Here is a 12,247-nt window from a genome sequence, read left to right as displayed (position 1 = left end):
CGATTTTTTGCCAGTCAAATATTCCACTATGGTTCATGTCACGCACATAGCAGCAGCTGCAGCACAGACGTCACACAAACAGCGCACAAATAGTACAGTCACACACACATAACATGTTGTTGGTGTGGAAGTTCTTTAGCGTGAGTGAAGAAGACACAAAGCTTGCAATTGTAATACCTTTAAGTCCAAAAATCCCCAAAAATCTTTTTTAATTCTTAATAAAGAAAGAAAATCAGAAAAAAACAGAAACGTTAGGTCAGACCTTTAAAAAATTAGAAATCAGAATTGGCTAAGAAAATTGCAATCAGTGCATCATTAATATTCGTGTGAAATGGTGAATGCTGTGTCATTTTTGTTTAATGTGGACCTTTTTTATTTGTATGTCAGCTCTTTGACCATGCCAGAGTGGAGCACTGGAGCCCATCTTAGAACTTGACTCAGACTCAACCCTGATGACTCGGACTTAGACTCAGGTAATGGGGACCCGACTCGGACTCGACTCGGACTCTTCTTTGGTGACTCAGACTTGGACTCAGACTCAAACTCTGGGGACTCGAAACTTGACTCGGACTCTTCTTTGGTGACTCGACTACAACGTTGTTTAACACTAAATGACAGCAGACCCCATGGACATGACCAATGAACCTTTCCTTTGTCCTTCCTTGACATTTAAAACCTTGACTGATACTTCCAAAGATTCTGAGAAGACAAGCTCGATTTATTTCAATATTCCTACACAGGAAAAAAAAATCCATTATCCTGTGTCATCCTGCTATAAACCTTCCACCTTGCCAGCAACCCCCTATTAATGTCATAACATTGCAGGGTCCTTTTTCTGTTTAAAACAGCTTTATTACCCTCACCTAGAAAGGGTCAGGTTGAACTAATGGTAGAGTGAAGGTGTGTGTATGTGCATGCAAGTGTAAGGGGGCAGATTTTTCCAATACAAAGAGGGCTCGTCCATCTTTAACATCCTGTCCCCACCTCTTAAAAATGGAAAAAGGATCCTTTGCGAGCGGTTGGGAGTTCAGGTTGAGAGAAAACAAGTCCCTATAAGGGGGGAAAGGCAAAAGGAGCACTGGAATGTCGAAATAAACTCTCCTTCTGGCAAGGCTTGATGGATAATAGATCAACGTCCCTTTTTTTCATGCTGGGAGACATGTGCACGATACCACTGCTTAATTGACGATATATGGATGTTGCGTTTAGCTATAATGGCTTAATTGAAGGGAATGAAGAAGTTGATATGTCCAGAGAACACAATGGGTAGACCTGCAGCAAAGCATGGAGTACGTTTGTATGAGATTCAAAACTAGACCAAAACAAGCACATGTATTCATGTGTTGCCACCTGATGCTAAAGGCATTACGCCAATCACAAGTCGCCCCCCACCCAGCATGTCCTATATCACTCAGTCAGTGATATCTCAGACAAATAAACTCACTTTTATTCTCTTTGCAGAACTCCTTCTCGAGTGTCTTTCACATGGAATACGAGGAGCTGGATGAAGTCCTAGACGCCCCCAAAAGGTAAGGCAATCACCATCAACTGAAACCCATTATTAAATTAAAAGTCTTGAAGATTGGCCTTGAGGCATACTCCAGCTGTTCCACCGGTTATTAGCGCTAATGTTTCCTTGAATTTGCAAACAGCCCTTTTCCTCGCCCACAGAAGCTCTTAGATGACGTTTGTGTAACAGACACTTGCACAAGGATTCATTACCATCACATACATTCAGAGAAGAGAAGCAGAAAAAGAGAGGTGTAAGGCAATGTTTTGGCAGTAATGGAAGTCTTGTTGTGCCCATTCATTCACTTCAAATTGAAAGAGAAAAGACAAGACAGTGTTACAGTCCAATACTCATAAGTTTGCTGTGCTGATTTGCAACCCCTCAGAATCTTTTTGAGGTAACCCACCTCCTTCACCTGCCAATTTCCCAGACATTTAATCATTGGCTTTGGGCTCAAAGCGCTTGTTCTCATTAGCTGAGCTCGTTTGGCTTGATACACTGTTTTCAGGGTCGATCTGACAGCTCCTCAATCACAACCTGTTTATCATGACAAAATGGGCCCTTTTACTGTCTGGGAGGCAGTCCGAGACCTTTCCAAGACAGTCTAACAATCGTCCGTCACGCACAGACAGTTTTTTTCAAGTCAGCATACATTCTTATTGCATGTGACAGCTCTATTAGTTGCATATGTGGAGTAGGATTTCTACTACAGTGGATAGAGCTGTGCTGTAAAATCCTTTTTAGCCAGGAAATATGTGTTCATGTTACCTGTGTGTGTTTGTACTGTGTAATACAGTTAGCAATGCCACTTAAAGAGGTCATGTGAGGAATTTTGGAACATAATATTGTCACATCCCAATAAAAACTTAGCTTTCTGTCATTAAGAGAAACTCTCTAAAATCTAGTGTCCTTTTCCTGTTTTGTGCCATAAAATAATCACCTTACCTACTATCCACTAATACAGGAATTGTGACGTTCTTAAGAGCTTAAGATACTTCAAACAAAGTGCATATCGGATCGTCAAACAACGTCTGAAACCCCCTCTCCAGACACCTTTTGGATATCAGAGTTTGGGGGCACACATTCAACAAAAGTCATGACTTTTCTGTAATTTGTCAAAACACCTATGTTTTTTTTGCTTTTAAGCACTTTGAGGTGCATTTTTTTCTATGAAAGGTGCTATACAAATAAAGTTATAATTATTATTATTAGTAGTAGTAGCAGTATTATTATGTTTCCTTAACCTTAACCAAGTGCTGTTACTAACATGTCTATTAAAGATATTAACCCTGCTTTGGTTGCAGGAGAGGATACTGTTGGTAAAAAGACATGAAATATATTGACATTAGGTTGCAGATATGTTCACTATAAACATTTCCCTGTGAATCCAAAATGCAGTCCAGGCCACATTAGGTTTCTTCAAAAAGGGATTTGCTATTGAACTTTAGTTATTTGACAAAAAAAGTCATGTATTCGCTTTTTTTTGAACCGGCACTATATCTCACAGTCTTCATCAGCAGTTTATTCTTTACAGTGCAAACTCCTGCCATTCATAAAGACTGTGAATGCGGTTGTAAGCTTTGGGAAAAGTTAGTAAGTGGACCTTGAATCAAAATTTATTTTTGTCAAACTACTATGAGCTTTCACACTTGCACTTCACACTGCAAATTAGTTGTACATGAAAGTATTTTTTTGGAAACAGGGTTTGTTGTGTTCTTATTAAACTGTATTTGCAGTGAAGAAGAAATATTCCACTTACTGCAGTTCAGTAATAGCACAATTACCTTTCCTTTTCTCCTGTTTTTCCCCTAGAAGTGATAATTGTGCTGATTATGAACAATTATCAGAAACAGGAAAAGGAAGCACTAAAGAGAAAAAAAGAAATGTCTCAAAGGAAAAAGGGCAGAAGTGAAGATAGAGCAGCCCATCAGAGAACCAAAGCATTTACAGATTTAAGCATTTACAGAATGAGTAGAGGGTCAGGATAAGAAGAAAAGGGATTGGAGGAGGCTACAGCTGCAGAGCTTCCTGACATCAACTCGCGTTCCAGCCAGGAGGAGTGAATAAGCTGTAATCTGATTTAAGATGCAATGAGATAGATAGAAATCCCTCAACCCCACCATCTCCAGCCACACTCGTCTCCAGGGAGGCCTGGCCTCCCCCGTTGCTACGCAGCGTCTAAAATTCAATCTTAATCTCAGCCCAAGCAACAGAATTGGATTGTGTGTGTGTGTGTGTGTGTGTGTGTGTGTGTGTGTGTGTGTGTGTGTGTGTGTGCAGGTGTGTTTGGTATATACTGTATATGTGTTTGCATTGTCTTCCCAATATATGGGGCTTATATCAGTGCTGTCAGTCTTCCTCTATAATTCAATTCAAATTTCATTCCTTCTTATTTTTAATATTTGAATTATATTTGAATTCCTAATACTCAAATTCAGCCTATTATTAATATTTACTGTGTGCTTATATACTGTATACACAGGCTTAAGTATTACCAATGCTGCTATTAGCATGAAGTTGTTGATAGCGTGAGTAGGAGCTCTGTGTCCAAACCCCACACTGCAGGTTACAGCACTGATCACACAGGCTCAAGTCTTGTACTGTAAAATTTTTCCATTTGTGGACAGAAATTCAAAAACTTTTCATACATTGCTTCTTAAACGGTCAGGAGTAGTGATCTCCATGGGTACAACGCTTTCTGCCATTTCTGATATTGTGACGTTACATTAGCACATTGAACGTGAGATTGTGATTCAGGCACACTCAGAAAATGTTATTGTTCATCAGACTGGTGTGACAGAAGCATTTCCTTTTCACATGCGTGCAGGCTAAGGTGAGATTTGCTCATTTTAGCCAACACATTCATAAAAAATAAAAAAATACACATTTGAATAGTAATTTCAGCATTCAATTAGTATCTTTTTTTTACTATTCAAATTATATTCATTCCCAAAATTCGTTCCAACAACTCTAGCCTCTTGGTGGTCTTTTATTAGATTTTGGCCAGTCAGTACAGTCCACCTGAAATAGTAGATACTATATGCTTCAGTTTGATGGATTACTTATCAAGATTATACGTGATTAATGATACTCTGGCTGTGCTAGAATTCCTCAACCTGATTTATTTGATAGTAATGAATCTGATCAGATTTCACTCAAGCTTTAAAATCTGGAGGACACACTGAAAACTGGACTTTCTTAAAATTACATTTGGTACAGAAATCAAACTCACAAATGTTGGGTATTGGCACAAAAATTTCAGCTTGCAGCTTGCTTCAATGAAGAACTGTCATTATCTTCCAAACAACATCAAACAAACATAAGTCAAAGCCTAGTTTATATGCTGTGATCATCCATATGACTGTATGTGGTGATATTCTATGGAGAAGCAAGGATTTATAATTACAGGAATTATAAGGCAAACTCTTTAACAGAAATATCTTCTGGAAATGTTACATGATTTTGAAAATAGCTACGCTACTCCAAAGCTGCAGAGAAATGGGGACACACTAGTACCACTAAATGTACAGTCATTAATCTACAGTTTCTGGCCGTAGAGCTCACTAGTGCACCAAATGTGTATTTATATGCAGCTGAAAATAGTCCCCAATAAATGCACAATTTACCTTGTTTGAGTAAAGTGAGAAACTTTTTTAAAAAAATGAAACCATGTATTTGTGACTGGTTTTTAAAGATTTACATCTATAGTAGGAACCAATGGGTAGGGTGGGGAAGTCAGAAAGTACTGAAAGCTCCACTATACACTATTGCTTTTGGAATCTTGTTTTCTCTAGGTACAACCAAATCACGCCATGTTGTTGCCATGTTGTTGCCATGTTAGATCAATCACTGCCAAATTTCGGTACCTTGAGAGCAGGTTGTGTTGTGAATTCAAATAAATATCGATAAGATTCCTTATGAGTCTATTGTAAAGCTTAGACTTTTGTCTTTTCAACAGTCCTTGCCATATAAAGTGCGCTACAACAAGGCAAAAGTTTGGGCTAGTCTAAAAACAAGGCCTACCTAGTCTGTTGCTGGCCACATTTGCATCTGCAGATTAATTCCATACCCGATATGTTATGATCCACTAAAGTTAAGCACAATACAAGATGAATAAATCCCAGTTTATGTTATCTTTGCCGCCATCTTGACTGTACACATCTGGCAGAAATCTGTACTCTACTGAGTGCATTCTTCTAGTTATATGTCTTTGTATTGTACATTCTACTGTGAGTCACAAACCTCTTTTTCCATCAGGTTTTATTGACTCTATTTTCACACTAATTCCAGCTCCAGAGATATAGATAAGAGACATAAAGTCAATAAAACCTGATAGAAAGCACAAGTTGTCACCCTCTTTTTATTGGTGAAACAAATGGACCCGTCAGAACTCGTAGGAGGAGGTTTAATATAGTTCTCTAAGATCTGAACAATTTGACTGCATTTAAACCGAGTATGTGGATATTCTTTAAATGAAGGTATTGTTTCTGTGTGCAAGAACAGAGCTCACTCTGTAAGTGGACAAACGAGAGAAAAAGAAAAAAGTCATTACTGAAAATACCAACAGTGTCAGGGATGACACAAACCAGATGCCTTATCTTGTCTGGTCCTCCATCGCATCTCATTTTTTTATAAACTGCTCTCATGGCTGTTCCTCCCCTGGTTAGATCTAATAACTGTCTTTAAATACCACTTGTGTATGTGCTGTGAGGGCTGTGATACGGCAAAACTGGGCAGCTGCAACTGGGCCAACGAGGGAGGGGAGGGCCCTGCAGGATGTTGGCTTTGACCGGCTGGAACCGCAGGAGGCTTTTTATAGTGACATTAACCCCAGGCCACGGCTTCCCAATGACACAGTGTCTGTTTCATTGAAACAGGAAGTTCAGTCGAGCTGAACAGCGGAGCATTTCCAGTTGACAAAGTGGGACAATTAACTTTTTCTGGATCTAGAGTTTGATTGTGGTCCTGAATTGAAAACCAACGTAGCGCCGTCATGGTTCTTAGTGATGCCGGTAGCTATACTGTGGCCTCATTTGAGTCAATCACAGAGAGAGGGAGAGGAAACGTGGATTTTAGTGTGTTTGGGTGATTAAAGTCGAGTACAAATGCACATACTGCACAGTATGTCCATCTGAAGTGTGTGTGTGTGCTGAGTTGAAGCCAGTCTGGACAGCACACATTGTTATAATTAGCCTGAAGCCATCCAACATGAAACTTTGATCATGGATAGGATGTCAGAAACCAAGAAAAACACAAACACACACACACACATCTGTCTCCCCCTTTTCTTCTCCCAAACACACACACACCGAAACACAAGTTTTCTATTTGTCGTTCTCTCTGTCATCCACCAACACACACTCTAATATTTACTCCCTCTCTCCTTGAGACACACACACACACACACATACCATCGCACCGCAGCATTACAGCCAAAATCCACTGGCTTTTGCCTCAACCTCATGTTATGTTTATATATCCATTTTCCATCATTTATCATGCAGTATTATAGCTGACTCTGTGGTTGGACTTGGAGCGACTAAAGATAACAAACAGGCTTATTAAGCGCTGACAGACGTGACTGACGGCTTAGCTCTCAGACCTGAGCCAGAGTGCAGGGTGGACTCAGGTGCAGCTTTTAGGCTGCAGTTCTCTCATTAACCAGCAGATGTTTTATTATTTGGTGCTATTAGCCTGGAGCTGTAGGAAGCAGTTTTATGGTTATAATGATTGCTGGTATAAAAGAAGAGCTGGGCAAATGTGTAAAGGGACAGTCAAAAACGATCACTGAAGTTTCTCTGAGAGCATTACTGAAAGTGACAAACCAAAATGAATCGCAGAAAAATCTTTTTTTCATCCACTCTGTACAGACTTATTCAACAAGATTTAAGAGACTACATGCTAGCTGCTCTGTGAAGCTGGGTTAGGCACAGCTAAATGCTAACAGCATCATGCTAACATGCTAAATGTTAACATGCTGATGTTTAGAGAACATAATGTTTAGCATGTTCACATCTTAGCTGTGTGTGTGTATAGTATACTAACATTTGTTAATTAGCACTAAATACAAAGTACAGCTGACCTTTCCTTAGTTTTGCAGGTATTTGATTATTAACTAAAGTATTGGACAAAAAATGTATCCTGATAATGGCACAAGATGAAAAGTTATTAATCATGTGTAGATATCTGTATTAATATCTGTATTAGTTGTATGTCAATCCATCCAATAGTTGTCAAGAGATTTCACATCTGACCGCATCCCTTCAGCTACACTGCTAGTGTGGCTATAAAGTGACTCCAAAAATACTCATCTCATAACAACTTTAATGTGCACTGTTTTAAACACCAGATGTGGTCTTTCCTCTATAAATAGTGTCCTTGTTTCTGTTCCAAATAAGTAGAACTAAGAAGTCAGTAGTCTAGTATCTATTATTCTAGATAGATGTCTAATCAGTTGACAAAAAGGGCATAATTTACAGCAACACACCATTAAGTGAAATTTTAATGCTGCACTAATCATTATTTATATACTAACATTGGATCCAACCCTACTTATTTTAGCCTCTTTTAGCATTGTTCTGGTTTTACCGCCCACGTTTTTACTGTTTCGGTTCCCTACTTAACACTCTCATCAACCTCATTTTACAGCAGCAGCAGCAGGCAACTGTTTTCAGACAGACAAAGTTAGTGACTAGCTGGTTAACATAGTGGAGCATTTATTGTCATATCAAGTTTATAATATGTCATTATTATGTTTACAGCTTGTTGCGCTGTCCTAAATTGGATCTACATTAGAATTTAAAATATAGTTTCTTGGGTTTGAACAATCCATGGCAGATGCTTTTGTCCAATGTGACTACAATAACTGTATTCAGAACACTCCAGAGAAACAAGAGGTCAATGTCATCAAAAATTGGAAGTGTGCACCTCCCAAACAAGCAACCATAAGTGTGTTCAGTGCTATAGTTCAAACAATTTGTGCACAAATGGGTGCAGCAGGGTTACAGAGGTTAATGCAGCTGAGCTTGGTAATTAATCCCATTATTTACGGTGTATGATGGAGCTGTTTGTGTTGTTGTTTTTCTCCTCAGGGACTGTGATGTCAGTCAGATTAACTACATGTACGCTCAGTACGTTAAAAACACCATGCAGCCTCTCAACATCGCTGACGTCACCAAGGACCAACGCTTCCCCTGGACGGTAAGTATTCTTCTTCTCTTTTCCTCTCTTTTCTTTTTTTCTTTTAATTTTCCAAAGTGAGTAATTATACCTGTTGTCCTCTGACAGAGTGAAAACCCAGATCACACCAGCAACCAGATAAAGAGTTTGCTCTGCACCCCCATCAGGAATGGCAAGAAAGACAAAGTCATTGGTAGGATCTTTTTCTTTCTCTGGTGGAGCGCCCTTTTGAAGTACTAAACCTGAGCTTAAACCTCCTCTTTTTCATCTGTTCATGACAGGAGCTTAAGTAAGCTGCAGTAAGATCTGTTAGGAGAAAACTAGACCACAGACAGACAATAGGTCCATGAAATAAGTGTATTTTTACACCAGTATCAGCCCCATATATCCACAAATGATGAGTAATTAAATTGTCTTTGTGGTGTTCCATTTATTTTCCAATGCAGTAATGAACATCAGCACCAGGGGCTACAGGCTTTAAAAATCTTACATCGTACAGCTGAGAACACATTAAGCCAGCATAGTATTACCACTTGTATTATCTGTCCATGAATAGTCCTGCCACTCCATCCATCACAGTGATTATCATCAGCATAATTAGCTGATAGCGGCTCAGTTAGTTGGATATGAAGATGACTAATGACCGTGGATGTCCCTCATTGATCAAATAAAACAGGTCCTCCAGCCTCTCCTCCAACCTTGAAGAGACCCGGTGACAAGAAGGATCAAAACAGCTCAATTTATTACAATGAAATGTTCTTCGTCCTTCACTTCCAACAGATTAATTCAGACTCACTAATATCTACTTCATGAATACATTAGCATTGGAGATGCAATATTCTGTTCCATCTCCCTAAATGCACAGGTTTGTGTCTAGGTGTAAACAAAAACTTGAAATAATTGTATCTCATTTTATGATAATGTTATTACTTATACAAAACTTATTTACATGTTGTGCAAGATGAGATAACTTATCATTTTAACTATATTCTCCAAAATCTCACCTGTACTATAATGTTAATGCAGGTTGATAAGACAGAACCAGTTGTCTGTGCTAACACCATGGCCAGATTAACCTGTTAGGGCACTCAGTGTATAAATAAGGTTCTATTAGCCCCCCATTCTTCCCGCAATATATATTTTACTGCTAGTATACTGCCTGGTCCCAGGTTTGCTGTGTGATAATTTGATTCAATACATTAAATCAGGAATGTGTCACATATAAGCACAAAACTGAGATATTGAAAGTCTTCTAACTCAATTTTGAGGGACAAGACAGGGCCTTAAGATGAGATAAGATAAGGTAATGGAGCAGGAGCCACTTTAAAGGTGTCTTGTGGAGTTTGCTATGAAATGCTACATGACATGTCAACAGAAGGTCATCTAAGATCTTGTTAGTCTTGCTTGGACTGAAGGTTTATGTAAATCACAGCTCATGAAACCAATAAAAATGAGACCAAGCCAGGGTTTGTGACCAGAAGTATCAATGTATGCCTTTGTGTGTGCATGTAGGTGTTTGTCAGTTGGTGAACAAGATGGATGAAGCGTCGGGCAGCGTGAAGGCCTTCAACAGGAACGATGAACAGTTCCTGGAGGCATTTGCCATCTTCTGCGGTCTCGGTATCCAGAACACACAGATGTACGAAACAGTGGAGAGAGCAATGGCCAAGCAGGAGGTCACTCTGGAGGTCGGCCTCACATACACACACACACACGCATCAGATATTCCCACTGGACTGTTTTCATTTTTGCCTGTGTGTGTGTGTGTTCTGTAGCTCCTTAAACTGTCTAATTAGGATATTTACTGCGACAAATCCAATGTGTGCATGTGTGCATCAGACATGGTGTATGTTTGTGTGTGTGAACACTAAATTGTCTAATCCAGTGGTCCTCAAACTTTTTCATGTCAAGGACCCCTGAATTGAAACAAATTAGACCACAGATCCCCATTTGATAGGACTTTGTCTTGGGGTCCCATCTGATAAGATCTTTGCTTTTAGATGTTTTATCACAGAAAGTGTATGAAACCCATGACCAAGACAGTCATACATTCTGTCATTGTGTTACATATGGATAGAATTATAGTGGAAATAAATTATTCCCCTTTTTGCTGGGGCCCCACTGGAACCCCCTTAAGGACCCCTGGGGTTCCCAGACCCCACTTTGAGAACCACAAATTCCTACTAAGATCTTTACACTGTGATTTCAGTACATTCTGGTCCTAGTTAGCAATCTCAGGTCAATTCTGTAGTTGCAAGTATTACTTGGTACCAGTGGGATGGCATTATTTATGTTGCATCATCACATACTGCACATATTGCTTTACTGAAATAGTGTCAGCTACAAAAGAGTAGTATTGATCAACAACAAGTATGTAACAAGTAAGAAATAACATGTAGCAAATCACTATATCAGAGGCAGACAACTCAACTAGAGCTGATTTTTCACAAGATGTGAGCTAAACAAAGACATAAAGACTGAAACCAAAAATATTTAATCTCAGAACTCACAGTGTGTTCTGTTGTATTTCTATCTTTGTGAGGAACCAGTTTGAATTTCAGGCGTTGATAGTGAGGACGTTTTTAGAAGGAGAAGACAATTTGGCTAATTACATCTTCAAAGATTCAGTGTTAGGGTAAAGGTTAGAGGTTTAGGTTAAGGTTTGGATAAGATCTGGAATGTGTAGTTGTGAGTTAAGCAAGAGTGTGTAATGGCAGCGAAGGTCCTCACAAGTATAAAAGTACAGGAAAGTACAGTGTGTGTGAGAGCATCACTGATAGAGCTATTTGTGGGTGTGTGAGTGACAGTGATGAGGCGATGCAGAGGGATTTTTCAAGCTGCTTCTTGACACTTTCCTGCTTTCAGCCTCTGTGAAAGACAGTCAGCAAAGCATGCATTCATTATAACTCAGCCCACACACACACACAGTTCACTATTACGCCTTTGCAGTCTTATATACTCGTTCTCTCTACTCCTCTGAGCCACACACATGCTCACACACCATACACTCTTGCTGTTTTCAGTGTGTGTTTTCCATGGCAGAGCTGTCAGCTTCAGGGTGTCAGAGGTGACGTCTCCTCTCGGTTGCAGCTGACGCCCACCTCCTCTGCCACTTTACCCAGTTCACCCAGGCCTCCCTCCAACTGGTCTGGACTGTTCTGTCTCTCTCCTGTTTACTCTGCCTCTGGGTCTCAGTTCAGTTGTATGTGGCTGCTGAAGCCCTGTTTGGAACTGTCTCATCCACTGAGTGTAGACAGTCCCAGATGGCTCCTATAGGGGATATGGCTATGTGCTGCTCTTTATGGCAGATGGACAAAATTCTGTCATGCCTAGGGCAGTGTATCATTTATAGTGCCAGCACCAATACCAGTACCCTTAAGGTGATACCAATACCAGCAGAGTACATTCGATACCTTTTTTTTTTCTACTTCATTTAATACCCATCATGTGAATGGAAGCATTCAGCTGCGTAAAATGCCACCACTCCTCCCCATCCAAATGATTTTTACACAAATACATTTTGAAAGTGTTCAAATTATTAAAATATTTATATTTGTG

General features: G+C 39.6%; 1 protein-coding gene across 4 annotated transcripts in view; it reads left to right on the top strand.

The window, feature by feature from the left end:
- pde5ab (phosphodiesterase 5A, cGMP-specific, b) overlaps positions 1–12,247 on the top strand; it is a 95,006-nt gene that overhangs the window by 59,934 nt on the left and 22,825 nt on the right. For all 4 annotated transcript variants that reach the window (XM_067579083.1, XM_067579084.1, XM_067579082.1 and 1 more), the window contains exons 8-11: positions 1,462–1,529; positions 8,602–8,710; positions 8,798–8,882; positions 10,202–10,377. In XM_067579083.1, the coding sequence (XP_067435184.1) occupies positions 1,462–1,529; positions 8,602–8,710; positions 8,798–8,882; positions 10,202–10,377 (438 nt within the window). The remainder of the gene's footprint in view (positions 1–1,461; positions 1,530–8,601; positions 8,711–8,797; positions 8,883–10,201; positions 10,378–12,247) is intronic.

The sequence above is a fragment of the Thunnus thynnus genome, chromosome 22, assembly GCF_963924715.1.
Source record: "Thunnus thynnus chromosome 22, fThuThy2.1, whole genome shotgun sequence".
Taxonomy (NCBI): Eukaryota; Metazoa; Chordata; class Actinopteri; order Scombriformes; family Scombridae; genus Thunnus; species Thunnus thynnus.
This window is presented reverse-complemented; position numbering and strand designations above follow the sequence as displayed.